The 20806-nt window shown below is 35.4% G+C and overlaps 1 protein-coding gene across 1 annotated transcript; it reads left to right on the forward strand.

Moving 5' to 3' along the window:
- Positions 1 to 399: 399 nt before the first annotated feature.
- On the forward strand, positions 400 to 20110 carry LOC105767220 (nuclear transcription factor Y subunit A-2-like). Its single transcript, XM_052629917.1, has 6 exons — positions 400 to 504; positions 692 to 939; positions 18670 to 18764; positions 18844 to 18915; positions 19190 to 19323; positions 19485 to 20110. Exons 2-5 carry the CDS (start codon positions 744 to 746, stop codon positions 19307 to 19309), a joined length of 483 nt encoding a protein of 160 aa, XP_052485877.1. The 5' UTR covers positions 400 to 504; positions 692 to 743; the 3' UTR covers positions 19310 to 19323; positions 19485 to 20110.
- The last annotated feature ends 696 nt before the right edge of the window (positions 20111 to 20806 follow it).

The following is a 20806-nucleotide window of genomic DNA, read 5'->3' on the forward strand; positions in this document are numbered from 1 at the left end:
ACACAATTTGTGTTTTTTTTTTGTTAGACTTAACGGTTGATAATGACACAGTGGTCAAATTGTTATAAATAAATAATGTTGGTGACCGTTACATAATAATTTAAAGTTGAGTTACCAAGACGTAAATTTAAATAAACATAGGAGATTGTTTTTGTAGTTTAAGGGAAAAAATGGTGTTGCATGAAAAAAAGAAGGAACCCACAAGTTTGGATTATTACAAAGCAAATTAAAAAATAAAAGAAAGAAGAAAAGAAAGAGAATGAGTTTATATTTGTTTAATGGCCTTTCAGTGTTTTATTGATCATATACAGAGTATGTACGACAAAAGAAATGCATGAAAAGTAATTGGTAAGTGGCCTTTGGGGCTTTTAGTCTATCCCTTACACTTGTACGCTTGCACCCACTGTCTACCTCTCTCTCTGTCCCTTTCTGTCTTTATTTTTGCTTGAAATTTTCTCCTAATAAATGGGGTTTCCCTGCTTCACTACTTCATCTTACTCTTAAGTGAGTCATTTTTCTTCTTTGACTTCGGTCTCTCTCTGTTTTCTTTGCTCCATCAAGCATTTTCTTTTGTTTTCTTTATTTCTTTTAGTCTATTCGTATATAATTTTAGTTATGCGGGGTTTTGGGTCCTCTTACATTGCTTTTAATATCCATGGGATTTCATGTTTTTGGCTTATGTACTGTACAGAAAATCCAAATTACAAAGGCTGCCATTGCTATTGGGAATTACAGTTCCGAGTATGGCAATGCAAACTCTGCATCTTAAGCAACATTATGGGATGGGCGTAGGATCTGAGTCAGTTCTTGTGTGGTGTTGGGGTCAATTGAAGCCGTTCTCAATGGAACATCCTTCTAGTGGAGATCGTCAATTCACTAAACAACCTGAGACTACTGAGGAACAACGAAATCATGGTGTATTCACTGTATTATTCCCTGGTAAGCTCATCTCAGTACTTAAAATCTTGTATTTCCATTATTATATATTTGCTTTTAGCCCCACATTTACTTCATTTTTGTCAGGAAATCCATTTCTATTTTCCTTTTTCGTGGGAGCAGATCAATTATACCCAACTTTTTATGTCAAAGAGACCAATTAGAGGAAAGATTATAAAAACAAAACCCTTTTTTACTAAGCTTGTATTGGTTCCAAAGGCCCCAACTCTTGATCTTTAGTCAGATCCAATATCTAAAGAGTTTATTTTTAATTCAACTGATTTCTTCAATATTAGAGATAAGATCATAACAGTAGAACTACTGATGATATAAATTGATTTGATCAAATAATGATAGTCATTAAATTTAAATTTATTTTAAAAAAATCCAGAGCATGTCATCTTTTAGTTTATTGTTTAATATATCATTTTTTAATATAGCATCTGTGTTTTATTTTTGGGGAAAATACATATCTTTTTTAGAAAAATTTACTAAAATGGGTCCTGTAAATAATTAATTACTGGAATGACCCTTTTTCCCCGAAAACGTGTCCATGTCAGTGCGTTGTCAGGGGACGAAGCAGGAAAACGCTTCCTTGAAGAAGCGTTTTGTCCACGTGGACAGAAATCGCTCCCTTAAGGCGCTTTATGTCCACGTGGACAAAATGCTTCTTCAAGGAAGCGTTTTGCCCTACCGTTAGGGTCTTGGGCTTAGGGTTAGGGTTAAGGTTTTGGGGTTTTTTAGGATTTAAGATTTAGGGTTTAAAAGAAAAAATAAAATAAATAAGGGATTAAGGTTTAGGGTTTCTCAATTAAATTAATTATAAATTTTTCAAAATTGGATTAGGTTTCGTGTTTATGGTTTTTTAAGAAAAAATCAATTAAATTAGGGTTTAGGGTTACTTGAGTAATTTAATTAAAATTTTTTTAAGGAAATCGCTCTCACGTGGACGTGCTTTTGCTATAGTAGCTCCTGAAAAAATAATTTCGAGTAGACGTTTCTGAGCAAATAGTGTCAAAAACGTTTTAAGCAAGATGCATTGTCAGCAAAAGTATTGAAATCACTCCCACGTGGACGTGCTTTTGCTACAGTAGCTCCTGAAAAAGTAATTTCGAGTAGACGTTTCTGAACAAATAGTGTCAAAAACGCTTTAAGCAGGATGCTTTGTCAGCAAAAGTACTGAAATCGCTCCCACGTGGACACACTTTTGCTACAGTAGCGCATGTTTGGCTTGAGGCTATAAATGAGGCAAAATTTTTTCTCAAATTGCATAAGTTACAGCAAAAATAATTTAGAGAGGCTAAGAAGGATAGAAATTAAAGATGAGTGAACGTATTAGTACTGTGATTTACTATGACGGTGAGGTTTGCCACACCGAGAACAGTGTTGTTTTTATCGAAGAATACAATGCGACTGGTTTTTAACCAGAACATAGATTTGACAGAACTTCGTAAAGAATTAGGCGTAAAATATTTGGAACGATGCCAATGAAAGTTCTGTCTATTACGTATCAATTTTGTTCTTCTGTTGATCCGGTGACATATGACTCGTCCGACATAAAAGGTGCTCGTAGCTTGGAGGCAATGGTGCAGACTCATCTCGCTAGTGGAGCACCCTATATTGAGTTATATGTACAATTTACATCGCCAAATGATGTACTTGCGACTGTTGTTCGAGAGGTATACACGACCCCTGCTCGACACTCGATTAGTGGGTTACAAAACACGGAACAGCCCATGTTTGGTAGCGGTATGGAATGCACATCCCCTGCAAGACACTCTGTCGGTGGATAGGACATGTACCTCGGTGGGTCGATGTTTGATGCTGGAAATATGTATTGGGGAATGATATCAACTTCTAGTGGTTAGCAATCTACATCCAATTGGGGACGTTATGAAACGCCCAGAAGAAGGGATGATGTACTCCTTACGACGTCCACCGGTGAGGGGACCTCGTACGTTGCAGATGATAGTGGGTTAGAAGATGACTCCGATGTGGATCCACATTGAGAGCCCGGGCCCGATGGTGCAGAAGTTGCATTATTTTCTGAATCGGTGCCTATTCCAATCGCACTTAAAGATGTTGAAGGGGGTCCAAATGAAAAAGAAAATCCACGATTCAGGGCATACTCACCTCCAGCGCACATGCATAATGTCGATCTGTCTGCAGATGATGCGTTGGAGTTTCCAGATTTACCACACCGGTTGCGTGATCGTACAAGTTCGGTACTGAATTCGGGTGAATTTGAAGTTGGTAATCAATTTTCCAACAATGATAGTTTTATTGGTGCTTTGAAACAACATAGCATCAATAACGGTGTTAACTACCACGGGGTTAAATCCAAAGTTGATAAGTTTGAGGAAAAGTGTACAGTGCAAGACGGTACATGTTCATGGAAAATCTACGCCTCGTTGAGGAAAAAGACAGGGTTGTGGGAGATGAAAAAGTACAAAGGTCCATATTCATGTACTACAGGTACAGTATTTAGGGTTTCTGAATAATACTGTTATTATGTAATGTTGCATTATTTAATGTCCTCCATTTTTAGGTATTTCACAAGATCATCCCAAGATGGATTCAGCTATGTTAGCTAGCTTGATACTACCCACGGTGAAGGCAGATCCCAGGACTTCAGTGTGGGTATTAATTGCCAATATTCGTAGCCAAATGGGGTACACGCCCTCTTACCGTAAGGCTTGGGTAGCTAAGTAGAAAGCGTTGGAGAATATGCATAGTGGGTGGGATGCTTCATATAATGAAATATGGCAGTGGTGTCAAGTGCTAGAGAGATACGTCCTAGGTTGCATAACAGGCCTTGAAACGGAACATGCCTACTACAACGACCGATTTCTACGTGGATGCCAAGTGTTCAAACGCCTGTTTTGGACCTTTAAGCAATGCTGAGACGCATTTCCATACTGCAAGCCATTGGTACAAATTGACGGTACCTTTATGTTTGGTAGATATACCCATCGGCTATTGCTAGCAGTGGTACAGGATAGCGGTAGGAGAATTTTTCCAATTGCGTTTGCAATAACACCAGGGGAGTCAGCTGATGACTGAGATTTCTTTCTATTTAGGTTAAGGAGGCATGTGTGCCCCCAACCTGATATCTGTGTTATTTAGGATCGGGGCACCGATATACTAACTGCAATTGATCGACAGGAAAGCTTATAGCAGCGCACACACAATCGGTATTACCTAAGGCACGTTGCTTCCAACTACTACAGGAAATATCCATCTAAGAGTGAACGACTACAAATGACCAACATGGGTATTTAGTCTCTATTAATATAATTTCGTTTGTCATTTTAAATTTATTCTAATTGAAAGAGTGGTATGTAATATTCGCTATGAACTTATATTGGCAGGGTATGAAATAAATAAAGATCGTATTCATAAGATGTTGGCAGTTTTGCATTCAATTAACGGCGAAGACGCGGACACCTTTGTAACATACCTTTCGAACAGTAGGCACAAGCATACAACGGCGGCCTACGATATGGTCATATGACCTCAAACCTGGCTGAATGCATAAATTCTGTTCTAAAAAGAACACTCCATCCACTGATAACATCGGTTGTGCGAGAGACATATTTTCATTTAGCGGCGCTATTTCCAAAGCTAGCAGGGAGTTACGCAGGCCAGATGCAGGGAGGCCATGTATGGTGCAGTAAAGTAGTGCAAGAAATTAACAAGGTCAAGGCACGAGCGAACACCATGTACACAATCTGTCACGATCAAGACAACTTATGGTTTCGCGTGACAGAGTTTGACAGACCGCACCAAGGTGTTATTGGCGGGCAATGTCGTGTGCACTTGCGAAATAGGACTTGCGAATGTGGGATATTTGACGCACTTCGTTATCCATGTGCTCATGTAGTTGCAGCTTGTCAGAATATCCGTCTAGATCCGATGAGCTATGTTGATGAAGTGTGCAAATTAGAAAACATGTACAACGTCTGGAGACACGTATTCCCACAGGTCCCAGATGAATGTAAGTGGTCGTTTGTATCGCTTGCTCCCCTTTAAGTTGTTACCGAATAGAGAATTGCGTCGCAAACCAAAGGGTCGACCTTGCTCGACTAGAATACGTAACAATATGGATATTCGAGAAACAGCCAGTCAATAGAAGTTGTGCGGATGGTGTAAGAACCCAGGCCATACAAGCCGATCATGCCCAAATCGCAATAGTTGAACGTTATTGTAAAAAAAATTGTATTATTTATATTTTTTTAAATTGAAAATTGGTACAAATATTCAAAATATTGACTTATTTAAAAGAAAATCTATTTTATTAAAAATATTAAAGTAAATTACAATTACTTTATTCAAAACAACGTTTTATTTTATTAAATGAAATAATATAGAAATATTCAACATATTGCCTTATTTAAAAGAATTTCTATTATATTAAAAATGCAAAAGTAAATTTCTATTTTAGTACATGAAATAATATAGAAGAATTTCTATTTTATTACATCAAATAATATCAAAATATTCAAAATGTTTGTACAAATATATTAAAATAAAAATCAATCTCCGTGCCTGTCAGATTCAGTGCCACTTGGCGGTCGTAACTTGATTTACTACCGGATTCCTCTTTGTCTAGCTTTCTGGGGTTCGGTTGTTTCGGTGGGGATTCAGTTCCTCCGGTAGGAGATCTAGTTGTCAATGTTGGGACGATGAGCCACATTAATAGAATAGTGACTGTGGAGGTGTTTGCATCACCAACGGCGAAGCTGTTTAAAACTCATACGGTGATGGGGATTGGTAAAAGAAGAGCTCCTCAACGGCCCCTCTTGCGATCCCTCGTGCGACGCTGGCCTATACATCGACGGTCCACTCGGCGTAATAAAAAATGGAGATGAACTGGGCCATGGACTCAAACCTGCCATAGGACTATAAAAAGGAAACATATAAGGGTTAGGGTACATAAAAGGGCTAGGATACGCACCTGACATCATTTGAAAAGGCTGTGCCGTGGGTATCGTCCGTTGAACTACTGGGTCGGGTGACTGTGTTGGTGCTGTTGTTGGGCCTGGTGATTGTATCGGCGCTAATGATGAGCCGGGTGAATGTCTGGGCCTCATTGATGGGCCTGCATCGTCGTCCATTCTTTTTGGATTTAAAGGGCCATGTCGTTCCCTTTGGACACGCAATTGCCGCTGTCTCTCCTCTACCGACAGTAAATACGGCTTGTCATGGATCCTAAACCATAGCATGTATTCCAGCACTACGCTAACTCTGGAACGATGATCGGTTCTCGAGTAGGTATATAATCATACCGATCTTCCCACATCTGGATGTAGTATGACCAGAATCTCGGCCAATCCGTATGCAATTACCGTAGGTCAATTTTGTGATGATCATCCAACACCTCAGGTGCCACGGAAATTGGTTGTCGGAATCCAAATTACCGAAATACTCTGTCTGACTGATGCATCTCCACAGTCGCATAGTTGACCAATGCGACTTTCACATGCCAAGCGTTTGGATTTTGGAAGTACTCATCCGGAATTACTGCCTGAATTGTCGGATCCTCGTATGATGTCCATTGAAACTATATGAACATGATGGAAATATTTGTTATATACATAATACTAAATACTAAATACTAAATACTAAATACTAAATACCAATCGACTAGCTCATGATGAAAATATCTATTTTATTTAATACTTTCTTATGCTTCCGACTGTTGGTCTAATAGAAGTCGTATATCTTCAAGAGAGGTAGGTAATCGAGCATAACTTGCCAAATGGTTCCACCTAATTAAATAAATTTTTAGCATACTATTATATTTTAAATCTACGTAAAAATTGTAAAATCTAATATAAAATTTACCTCGTTGTGAGTGGGAATGTATATGGGTGGTCCACTCGATGACGTAAAAATGGAAAGCGAAACTATGCCTATGACTGCAGTAGTGACAGACAACCTCTGATTTTCGCTTTATTCGGTCGCGTCGCCCCGCATATCTCTCGGTATAATGTTGCCAACACGGCAGACCCCCAACTAAATTCACCAGCTGCTTTAAAATCAACGAGTTTCAGCAGTCATCTTAGATGTACAAGGTTCCGTGACAAGTCCGGCATCAGATAACCTCCAATTATCTGAAGAATGTATGCCCGAGCATATCGGATTCTTTCTAGTTCAGTATAATCATCATCCAGATCCAGGAATGTGTCTCGTAACCAGCCCATCTCGATCCGACCTCCGTTAATATTCTCTGGAATAGCGCCAAAAAGCTCGTAGCATACCGCTCCTCAATCACCAGATTGAACAGAGCCGGTGACTGCGTACCCGTCCACCGGCAATCCCAATTGCAAATTCACATCTTCTAAAATGATAGTACGCTCTCCACATGGAAGATGGAATGTGTGCGTTTCGGGTCTCCACCTTTCAATCAACATACTGATAAGTTTCGGGTACCGTCGCCACGTGCCAAAAACCCGCTTCCCGCAGGTAATTCTCTACCAATGGTGATGGAGGACCATGCATATTACGGATATAGCATTGCAATATCCGATCTACAGACTTTTATAACAAATAATAAAATAAATAATAATTATTTAAAATTGCATAAAAAATCTTAAATAATATTTAAAAAATTAAATTTAACACTTACCATTTTCATTTGTTCGACGGATATGTGCTTGTCATCAAGATGAATTAATTCTCCGGCCATTGCTAAATTCGTACATAATTTTTACGATTTAAAAAAATTCAAAAAAAATAAAATTTAAAACTTTTTTAAAAATAATTAAAAAATCAAAACTTTTTTAAATAGGAATTTGAGAAGAATTTGAGAGAATATTAGAGAGAATTTGAGAGAAAGGATTAAGTTGTGAAAAAAAATGAAAGGGGGGTTTAAAGTTTTTTTTACTATTGGGGGGTCACCAACGGTCAAAAAAGTAGCCGTTGCTACTGTTAACGCGCGGGCAAAACACGTCCCCAAGGGAGCGCTGATGTGGCAAGAAAACACTTTCTTGAGGGCGCGCTTTCTGCCCATGTGGATAAAGCGCTTCCTTGAGGAAGCGTTTTCCTGCAACGTCCCCTGACAACGCGCTGACGTGGACGCGCTTTCGATGAATTGGGCCATTTCGGTAATTAATTATTTACCAGTCCCATTTCAGTAAATTTTTTTAAAAAATGGCTTTTAATGGTATTTTGCCCTTTATTTTTCAATGTAATATTTATATTTGAAAAAGGTTATATATTTTAGTATCGAATGATAATAATTTTAATTTTTATTACTTAATTTGAATTTAAATAAATTTAATAAAATGTTATAATTAACTAATAATATTAACAATTAAAGGCTCTACTTAACAAGTTAAACACATTTTTTTTAAAGGTGAAATCTCATTAAAAAGAATATATGTACACATACTACCGGATCAAACTCATTCACTTCCCAAACTCAACATTCAGTACAAGAACTCTTTCAACACGTACTATCACAAACCAATAACCCAAACAAGAACAAAAGGAGTTTACGTACTTTAGAAGTCATTTTATTATAGAGATTTGATCAAATCAGTCTTTCTATTATTAAATAGATTAATTTAGTCACATTATTACTAAAAACAATCAAATAAGGCCAAATTAGAATAGTGATAAAATTTTAGTTTAAAATTTTATCACTTATTGTTTAATAGAGTTAATATTTTTAAAGTTTTTATAGTTTCGTAAGTGAAATCTTTTGTTTGGAATTGAACTGTAATTGAAAAAATTTTAAGACATTTTTATACCATAAATGTTAATTCTATTACATTTTGGACTTTTTATTCTCTCATCCCTATAATACAAGGACCTCTCAAGTACTTTAACCACATAATGCAAATAATCCAAAACATTTAACAAATTCACAATTAATACTAAATTTATTTTTATTAACAAAATTAGAAATTTTGTTGGAACATATACTATTGTAAAACAAACTCGTTTGCACTAACTGGAAAATAAATGAAGATTAAATGAATAAATTATTAATGTGTTGTGGAAGAACTATTGCCTTAGAAACAAATTCTCCATGATTGGTGTAATTGTATAGTGGATGTCGTCTACCAAGGTTAACACAGTTCTTCGATATTCGTACACCCGAATAAGGAATGTAGAACTCAATTGGCATTGCTCTTTTGAAATAATCTGAAAATAGAATTAATTGGAAAAATCACACTAGGATCGAGTCTTAAGAAAGTTTGGAGGGGTTATAGATGGTCCTGCTTAAAACCCAAACTCCTAGACAGAATTTCTTCTAATGCAATTTAAGAAAAATTCTAAAGTTTTAGAAAGAATGAGAGAGAGTCGAGAAAGAGTAGAAGAAGCTTTATTTTTTTCCGTTGTGTATCAAATGAAGGAAAAATACCTCCTATTTATAAGATTTTAGAAGGGGAAAAAATGTAATTTAGTAGAGGTAAAATGGTACTATTTCCATGTAATGGTCAGAAAAATATTTAATATTTTTGTAACTGTAAAAAAAAACGGTTTGTAACTGTTGGAAATAATGGTTTGTAACTGCTGAAATAAATTTACATTACTAACATTCCCCTACTAATGCAAAGTAATTGAAACTTTTGTAAACACAAGAAAAGATATGAGAAGAGCAACATCAAAATTAGTCGCTTAAGCACTAGTATCTTGTGGATTTGAATGAAATGAGTGATTTTTCTCTTAACAAGTGAACGAATTTTGAACTTGTTAAGATAGGGGTTAACTCATGACACACGACTAATCTCAAATCCAATTTATGTTCCGTGATAGATTAACAAGGTTTAGCCAATACACCTCAGGATGCTGGTAAGTGCTTTAGAAAGACTGCCTAATGTCTTTCTTAGAAGATGGCTAGTTCTTCACACTTACGTAGGTGATTTTAAGAAGTCTATCTCAATATAGACCATCCGAATCAGGACTATGAAATCATTAAGAGCATTTATAAGCTCATCCTCTTAAATTTAAATTCGGTGAATTCATCAAGTCCTTCTCACTAGAACCACCTAAACTCTGGGATATGAACTCCTTAAGAGTAATAAACTCGACTCACATGTCGGTGAGTTCATCAATTCTGTCTTAATAGGACCACGTAAACCCTGAGCTATGAATTCATTAATAGTAAGAACTTAACCTTATGCATGTGCATCGTTCGCCATAGGGATAGATAAAATGTACACTATGAGTGTTTCCATGGTTTTGTTTGACCTCATTGAACTTAGAGAACCAAGTTGGGCATCCACCATGAATTCCTCAACCACTGGGTTTAAGACCTATCTCCCTTGACGAATCAAAAACCATTTTCCTACTTAATCTTTTAGTTAGTAGATCAGCTAGGTTACTTTTTGACCTCACGTATTCCATAGAAAGTACTCTATTCTTTATTAAATGTCTCACAAATTCATATCTTATACAAATATGCATGTTCTTACCATTGTAAACTTAACTTTTAGCAACGCAAATTGCAACTTGTGAGTCATATAATAGAGATATAGAAGGTGCCGATTTTTCCCATAAGAGAATCTTTGTAAGTAAATTTCTAAGTCACTTAGCCTCTTGCTCAGCTAAGTCAAGAAATATAAACTCTGACTCCTTTATGGAGCGAGCAATACAAGTCTGTTTAGTAGACTTTTAAGAAATAGTTGCTCCTCTCAAAGTAAAAACATACCCACTTGTAGAGCTCACTTCATCATCATCAGTTACCCAATTTGCATCACAATAACCCTCTAGGACTACAAGGTATCCGATAAAACCAACTCCTAAGCAATCACTTTAGAGCATTCCAATGCTCATTGCAAGGGTTATGGGTGTATCTAGTTAGTCTACTAACTGCATAAGCAATATCAGGCCAAGTGTATTTCATCAAGAATATAAGACTTCCAATATTTTAGCATACTCTAATTGAGAAACACTATTTTCTTTATTTTTTAAGAGTTGTATGTTAGAATCATATTGAGTTCTCATAGAGATTACATCAAAGCTATTAAACATTTTTAACACTTTCTCTATATAATGAGATTTGTTTAAAGTAAATCCTTTTTTCGATTTAGTAATCTTAACATCTAAGATTACATCTACCTCTCCCAAATCAATCATTCCAAATTTAGTAAATAAGAAATTTTTGGTTTTATTAATGACTTCTATATTGGAATTGAAAATTAACATGTCATCCACATTCAAACTTATGATGACACAATCAGAACCAAACATCTTAGAATATACACATGTAATTGCACCATTAACAATAAAACCAAAACTGAGAATAGTCTTATGAAATTTCTCGTACCATTATTTTAGACCTTGTTTGAGACCATACAAAGATTTTTTGAGTCTGCAAACTTATCTTCCATACCAGGTGCCACAAACCTTAGAAGTTGGTCCATGTAGATCTCCTGATCCAAATCCCCATTCAAGAAAGTTGTCTTAACATCCATCTGGTGTACCAACAAATTGTGAATGGGAGCTAAGGCAAAGAAAACATGAATAGTTGATATCTTAGTCATAAGAGAGTATGCTTCAAAATAATCGATTCCAAATTTCTGAGTGAATCCATCTGGTCTAAGTTTCTTTCTAAAGGCCCATTTGTTACTATTAGGTCAAAAACCTTTAGACAAGTCTACTAGTTTCCAAGTATGATTAGACATAATAGATTCTAGCTCATTATTAATAGCATCTCTCCAAAAACTCGCATCTATTGGTTTTATGGTTTCATCATATGTTTTTGGATTTTCATCTATAAAAAATACATGAGCAATAGAATCTCTTATTAAGTCTAAATCACTAATTTAGTTACAAAGGAAGTAAGGAAACTAGGTCCAAAACTAGTGATACCATTAAATTTGTAACACCCTATATCCGACCCAACCACTGGGTCATGGTTACCAAGTGTCACAAGTAACTCGAATGGCTTAACAAATCCCCTAACCTGATTTACTTACATTGCCACTATTCAATCTTAATAATTTCAGGATTTACATCAAATTTCAAATTTTAAATTTCGATAAAATCCCTTATCATACAAGCTCTAAGAACTTACAAACTTTCTACCTTAGTAAGCATATTAGTTATTCACAAATTTTGATTTGAGACTTAAACACAGACACACTAATTTAATCCCTAAGGCTTGGCTTCCAAGGGTTCCCCTCTCTATATATAAACGACTTCTATGCCCATCCCACAATTTGACGATGTCTGGCTTGATCCCTTCACTCGATTACCGAGTCGAAACATTTATCTTGCAAGCAAATAGTAAATTCGTAAGTTCCATTGAACTTAGTGAGATTTTGTAAAAGAATGCAACAAAAATATTCCATAATCTTCCAGAAATAAGATTTAAAACAAAGATTTCAAACTTAATATCTATCTTTGACATTCCTCAGATCTTACAAGCGTGGTCGATGCCTTGTTCTTTTCCGCAGCTCACTGCTGGTGGATTATTTCTCTATCTTATATGCAAGTACGACCTTTACAATAATGGTTCTCTATGGTCTTGGCCTGATCCTGCCTTATCCCAGATTTCTTTATACCTTAACTGATGTAACTCTCACAATTATTCACATACTTGGATATAAAGTTCATCGCCTATCACTGACTATCTTCCACTTATGTTCTCATTAAATTTGGATCCTTACCTTGATCCGTTCATCCAATACTAAATCAAACTTAGGATTTTCCACCTTAACACTTCCTCTAGTCCAAACTCACAGTTTTAAGCATGTTGATAAGATAACTGAAATGATGCCTCATCATCTTAACGGATTTGTACTTTACAATTTAGCCCTAAGCTATTAGTTTAACTTCTTTCAGTCTTCTAAATAACTCAAATTAATAAATAGTACCTAATGAACCATCCCCTTCGCTACCTGCCAGTGGACTACCTGCCTAAGGTAGCTATTGGCAGACTTCTTTTTTAGTTTATTACTGTGGATTAACCTGCGTTACATAGTTTTGGTCATACATTCTTTCTTTCTGTAGATCTTTGCTGGACCCTGTCGATCGGACCATTTGGGCGATCATTACCTCCAAGTAAACTTTGGCAGACTTACCCGTCTCTTACTACCTTTTACGTGCTGATCCTTAGGCTTAGGCTTAACCTTTGCCTTATCACCTCAATATCACCCCAAATACTGGTTTAGTCACTAAACACCGTCGAACACGTACCAATGGTTACTTCATACCTTAATTAAGTTTTACTTCCTATTTCCTCTACATTGTTAAGAACCACATATGCCAATTTCTTTTCCCGTAACAATTTGGTAGATTCCCTTATCAACAGGCTTAACTGCATTCTCAGAAATTTCTACCAGTTTTTCTTACCTTTGTAGTTTTGGCAAATTTCTTAACTATCCCGCTTACCCGCATTTTCGGACGCGTCATGTTCCTCCGATCATGCTACTCTCCATGTGAGTCAAACAATGATCTACTTTTTTGTCTGGCCAGCTTCCTGGTTTAACATTTTGGTAGACTTTATCTGGCCGTAGTCTGGCCATGGTCTTACACGGTATGAGCCCATGTTTAATGTCCTAGAGAACTCTATATATTTCCATAGCCTAGTTATGGTCTTACATATTATAAACCCATGTTTACTGTCCTGACGGGCTCTATATGTTGCCATAGCCTAGCTATAGTCTCACACATTACAAACCTATGTTTACTATTCTGGCGGACTCTATATGTTTCCATAGCCTAGCTATGGTTTTACACATTATAAACCCATGTTTACTATCCAGGCGAACTCTTTATATTGCCATAGTCTAGCTATGGTCTTACATATTAAACCTCTCTCGAGATGTCACCCCATAGGACCTATAAACCCCTGTCACGGTGTCACTCCATAGAGTCAATAGACTATTGCCAAGGTTTCACTCTAGCGAGTTAATCGATAGCATTCCACGACACTTTCTTACTCCCTTATATTCCCTTAACAATCGACTCATTCCTCCATTCTGCTAATTATTCCTAACTTCATCTACCCATCCAGATAAATTACCTTTGTACTTTGTGTATAATATAATCATGCATTACACACACGAGCAAGTTACTTATTATAAAATACATAGTATGCCATTTATTCAAACACCATATTTCATTCAACAATCATACTACTGTCCTGACGGGCTCTATATGTTGCCATAGCCTAGCTATGGTCTTACACATTACAAACCCATGTTTACTGTTCTGGCAGACTCTATATGTTTCCATAGCCTAGCTATGGTTTTACACATTATAAACTCATATTTACTATCCAGGCGAACTCTTTATATTGCCATAGTCTAGCTATAGTCTTGCATATTAAACCTCTCTCGAGATGTCGCCCCATAGGACTTATAAACCCCTGTCACTGTGTCACTCCATAGAGTCAATAGACTATTGTCACGGTTTCACTCTAGCGAGTCAGTCGATAGCATCCCACGACACTTCCTTACTCCCTTTTATTCCCTTAACAATCGACTCATTCCTCCATTCTGCTAATTATTCCTAACTTCATCTACCCATCCAGATAAATTACCTTTGTACTTTGTGTATAATATAATCATGCATTAGACACACGAGCAAGGTACTTATTATAAAATACATAGTATGCCATTTATTCAAACACCATATTTCATTCAACAATTGTACTTATACAAGTTAAGCTTCCACAACATATTCACTTCACCATTTCCACACATAATCACGGATTCAAATAACTCAAAACAGTCACAACACATTTTTATCAACCACCAAGGGTAGTGTACAAAAACTCACCTGAATTCCATTATCCTCATCAGCTTAGCTTGTCTAAACGCCAGAGCCTCATTCATCCTGATAACTAAGCATGACAACCATTTATCAATTAAATCAAAGGTATACAAACCCTAAAAACCCAGAATCCATAATTATACAAAAACTTTTCCAGAATTCTTACTTTTCTTTCCTTTAATCCAGGAGTATAGAGAGGCTTAGGGCTCACCAGCTTATCGAATTCTTAGCTACCTAAACTTTGAACCCCTTATTCACCACCTCATGCAGAGCTTTCTTGAACATCTTTTTCTTTTTCAAAGCAACCAAAGAAGACATTGTAGACGAGAAGGAGATTACCAGTTAAATTCGAGAGAAATTTTTCCTTTTCATACGTATATATATAACCAAGGCTTGCATGATCTCCTAGTCTATCTTAGCCAATCACTGCTAATTATTTTATCTCCCATTAGGGAGATAGTCGGTTCTAAACTAACTAAACCAAAATTGAGATCAACTAATCATAATTCAGCCACTAAAATTTTTTATTTTCTCGGTGGAGCCCGAAAATTTGCTAATTTATTCAATTTAACCCTAACTTTTCTTAAATTTTAAGACAATAAAGATAATCGAGTGTGACAACAGTCCTTTATCTTTTACTTCTCCTAGGTTCCACATTATCATTAAGAGTATTTTTATTATGTGTACTAGAAGAAGAAACATGTTCATCTAATTGTATATCAATATTTATACTAGATTTCTTTAAAGGAAAAACATTCTCAAAGAAAACAACATCTCTAGATTTACATATGGGATGATCATGCCAAGGCATGAATCTATATGCAACATTATTTAGAGCATATACAATAAATACAATATCAACAGTTTTAGACACGATAGTATTCTTTTTAAAAGTAGGCAAACCTACTTTTGCTAAACACCTCCACACTCTCAAGTATTATTGATTAGGGGCATAACCTTTCCACACTTCATATGAGGTACAATCTAACTTTTTATGAGCCACTCTTTTAAGAATATGTTTTACAGAAAGTACAGTCTCCCTCCACATAGTGTTAGGTAAACCAGAACTTAAAAGTAAAGCATTCGCCATTTCTTTTAGCCTTTTGTTTTTCCTTTTAGCTATGCCATTTTGTTGTGGGAAATAAGGAGTAGAAAATTCATTTATAATATCGTCTTTCTCGCAAATCTCTTTAAGAAAATTAATGTCATATTCACTACCTCTATTGGATCTAAGACGTTTTATTCTCCTATCAAGTTGGTTTTCTACTTCTGATTTATAAAGAAGAAAAGTTTTATCAGTTTTATCTTTTGATCTTAGGAGATAAACCTTTGTGTATCTAGAGTAATCATTTACAAATGTGATATAGTAGCATTTTCCATTTTACTTTTGTGTTTCTAAAGTATGATAGATCATTATGAATTAACTCTAATAATTCAATCTTCCTATCATTAACAATTTTAAGAAATGTCTAGCATGCTTGGTTTCAACACACATTTTGCATTTATTAAAGTTGATATAATCTAGATTAGGGAGTAAATTCATTTTTATGAGTTTTTTTAAAAGAATGAATATTCACATGACCTAATCTAGCATGCCACACGTCAAAAGATTCAACAACATAAGCATAAGTGGTGGTTGTATTATTATTAAACATAGTCTCAATAAAAAATAACCCTCTACTCAGATAACCTTTCCCAACATAATCTCTATTACAGGAAAGTATAAGTTTATCGGATTCAAAGACTAGTTTAATGCCTGCCTTATTAAATAATCCACCACTAATTAAATTCCTACGTAGGGCAGGTACATAAAGGATATTATTTAATGCTAATGTTTTTCTAGAAGTAAGTTTGAGAAAAATCTTTCCTTTACCGAGTACTTCTGAGCTGCTAGAGTTACCCATGTAGACTTGTACACCTTCAATTGCATTTTCAAACTCGATGAACATTTCTCTGTTAGCGCATAAATGTTTGAAGGCGCCTGTGTCTACAATCTACTTGACATTATTCTCGACCAAGTTTACTTCAGAAACTACAACATCTATCACCTTATTTGGATTTTCAACTAGATTTGCTTGTGGTTTGTTTTCATTCTGACGGTCAGAGCATTGATATGCTTTGTGTCCAGCTTCGCCACACACGTAACATTTCATAAGATTGTTATGTTTTTTTATTCTTTCTTGGTTTCTTGAAGTTGACAACCTTTTTGTTCTGATGTTTTACTATCTTCTTTGAACTCCCAAAATTTTTAAACATGTTTAATTTAGGACCAAAATTATAACCAAATTCTACATGTTAGCTTTTAAATAAAATTGACTTGAAGTTATTAAAGCCTTATCCTTGAGACGATTGGCTTCCTCAATCTTCATATGGCTAATCAGTTCTTCCAGAGGAATGTCCCACTTCTTATGCTTCAGAAGATTATGGTAGTCGGACTAGGATTTTGACAGTTTTTCATTCAGGATGCCTGCTTGGATAATTTCACATATCTTTATCCCTTCAGTTAGGATGTCGGAGACTAACTTCTCGTAGACGTGTACTTGATCCATAATTGGCTTATCATCAGTCATTTGAAATTTGAGCCACTCTCCAACGACATATTTCTTGACCCCAGCATCATAGACTCCATATTTCTTTTCTAATGTATCCCAAATGGACTTAGTTGTCTTGTTTTTGAAAAATAGGTCAAAGAGGTTGATAGTCATGTGGCTTAACATGTGACCTCTGACCATTTTGTTGCCCTTTTCAAACTCGAACTTTATGGCAATCGACGTCTGAGTCTCTAAGAACAGTGACAAAATCTCTGGGTTTTTCGGTGATAGGTGGATTTGAAGAGGATGTAGTCAACGTTAAGTTGTTTGAAGAATATGACCATCCTTTAGGACCAATAGCGGTAATTAGTTCCATCAAGAGGTTCGAGCTTGGAGAGATTAGGAATATATTTGTTGATTCGGGCAGACATGTTTAATAGTAGTAGTAGTTCATTTCTAATTGTTGGAAAATATACTATTACAAAACAAACTTGTTAGCACTGACTGGAAAATAAATGAAGATTAAATGAATAAAGGTTTACTGTGTCATGGAAGAACCACTGCCTTAGAAACAAATTCACCCTAATTGGTGTAATCGTATAGTGGACATCGTCCCCAAAGGTTAACAAAGTTATTCAATATTCGTACACTCGAATAAGGAAGGTAAAACTCAATTGGTATTACACTTCTGAAATAATCTGAAAATAGAATTAATCAGAAAAATCACACTAGGATCAATTCCCAAGAAAGTTCTGGAGGAGTCACAGATAGTCCCGCTTAAAACCTAAACTCCTAGACAGAATTTGCTCTAATGCAATTTAAGAAAAATTCTAAAGTTTCAAATGAAAGAAAAATGTCTCCTATTTATAGGATTTTGGAAGGGACAAAATGATAATATTTTCAGATAACGATCAGAAAAATCTTTAACATTTTTGTAACTGTAAAAAACCAGTTTGTAACTATTGGAAATAATGGTTTGTAACTGCTAAAATAAATTTGCATTACTAACAATTTTAAGCTTAATAATATTAGCAATTAATTTTCTTTAAATCAACCCTAAAATTGAATTATATATTAAAAATTGAAAAAATATCTTTAAATATCAAAATATATAATTTTGCCAAATATAGATACCATCATAAAAAATCAACAAGTTCAAAATAATACCTTGTAAGGATAATTATTTATAGATGAGATTTGATTGTATGACTGTGAATTTACAAACTTTATTTAATATATATACAAGTTTCAGTAAAAAGTTGAATCCAATGCTTTTACTTTTAAGCACGTGAATTTCCCTTAAGCGAAAGCTTTTCATATAATTTCATTTGTTAATTTCATTTGTTAAATAATCTTGATGAATCATGTCATGTTGAACTGAAACCAAAGTTTAAGCGTGCATGCAATGGTAGAGGAGCAAAAACTGCTGAAGATTACTAACAAGCTAGTTGGTTTTCTCTTTCAGGTGATTGCAAAGATTCAGGGGATGAACCAATGCTTAAGGCAGTCATCCCTAGGCAGCAATCACTTCAGTCGGAACATGGACTTGGTCAGCCCATGGTAATCTTCCATAAACCGGCTCATCTCACCTTCTTACCTTTGTTAATAATAATAACCTTTTTGGACTCAAAAACTGTAGGTTTGTGCAAAATATCCTTACTTAATGGATCAAGGCTATGGAGTTTTCCCTACTTTTGGACCTCAAATTTCGGTTTGTCTCTTCCACTTTCTCTAGCTAACAACTTCACTTGAATTAATTATACTACTGGAGTTTTATCGTCATATATGGTACTGGATCTGCTTATTTCTTTCTGATCTATCAAATGATTATGAAGCCAAATATGTGGCAATGGATGCTCTACGGTTGAGAGATAGCTCCAAATCATCTATAACTGGATCTGTTTGATTCTTGCTAACCCTCATGACTATGGTCGAAATGTTCTTTATCTATATTATGCTCATGTAACCCATATGTATGAAATTAGGGTCGTGTTATGCTGCCGTTGAACTTGGCTACTGAGGACGGACCCATATACGTAAATGCCAAGCAGTACAATGGAATCGTCGGCGATACCGTGCAAAGGCTGCACTTGAGACTAAAGTGACTAAAGCTCGGAAGGTATATGATCTTCTTTCTTTTGGTTTCTGAATTCTTTAGTTGGGAAATTTTTGGCCCAAGCTTTTATGGAGACAAGTTGGATATGGTATATTTAAACAGTACTAGATGATTCTTGACTTGAAAACTGCATGAAATATTTAGATTATGCTTTTGTCCTACAGCCATATTTGCACTACTCGCGCCATCTGCACGCAGTGCGTCGTCCAAGGGGAAATGGAGGCCGTTTCTTGAACACAAAAAGTTCAAACACCGGCAAAGATGGAATGGAGATGATGAAAGCTAATGAAGGGCAACTTTCTCGGCTTACAGGCTCACAAATTTCTCAAGTCCTACAGTCTGACAGTGGAACCATCAACTCGTACAAGGAACCAAATGGAGGAAGCTCAACATTTTCAGGGTCAGAGGTGAGCAGCAGCATGTATTCCAGGGGAGATCTCAGCAAGTGGGTTGCAATAGCAGATAAGTATTGTTGCAACCTGAAAATTTGATTCTAGGGGGATTGGTGGGGATTCGGTTTCCCACTTTCCCTGCAACAACCAAAGGGATCAGGTTTCGGTTGCTAGGCAAATCATTCTTGGCTCATCTCACTTAAAGCTCTTCTTTACCACTCTCAATGCCATTGCTCTCGAAGGTGTGGTGGAAGATGCTCAATTAAACCTAGTGTAAGATATATAATGGATCAGTCAGACTATATACATGGAGTGTTTCCACTGATCCAACAAGAAAGAAACTTCAAAGTTTGTTTAATTATTATTATTATTATTATTATTATTATTATTATACTAAATGTGCAGAATTGTGGAGTTCCTAACTCGGAATTATGTAGGTATATGTGAAATAATCTTTTGTGGTATTAGATGTGTTTTATATTATATTCTTGATCTACTTTGTAGGATTACTTTGAGAAGTGCTAAATTTGTCCATGCCATTTTGCTTCGTCATATATAATTCCGCATATGATCTTGGGATTATTGTTGGTAGTTAATTAAAATGAAGATGAAACCATTTAATATGGTATTTGTGTTATTTTTAGTCCAATTTGATATTTATATTTGATAAACGTTATATATTTTGATAGCTAAAGCTAACAAGGTTAATTATTTAGTATTCAATTCAGGTTTTAGGGTTAATTTGATGAAAGTTAATTTGATAAACATTAATTATTTTTTATGGCACATTTGATTCGCTGTATTGGAATAGAGGCGTAATGGAATAAAGGCGTAATAGCAAATCAATTGTTTGGTTGAATGTAATGGAATAGAGGCGTAATAGTAATCTTGTGTTTGGTTGAATGGAATGGAGGTGTAATAGCATAATGGAAAAAACTAAAATGACTAGAATACCCTTAGCATAAATTTGTTTAGGTAAATGATTATTGTTATTGTTATTAAATTTTAATAAGATTATTAATATAAATAATAAATAATTTAATCATATTTTAACATAATTATTATTAAATATAATTTAATAAAAATATATAATT

This window comes from Gossypium raimondii, chromosome 4 (assembly GCF_025698545.1).
Source record: "Gossypium raimondii isolate GPD5lz chromosome 4, ASM2569854v1, whole genome shotgun sequence".
NCBI classification, from domain to species: Eukaryota; Viridiplantae; Streptophyta; class Magnoliopsida; order Malvales; family Malvaceae; genus Gossypium; species Gossypium raimondii.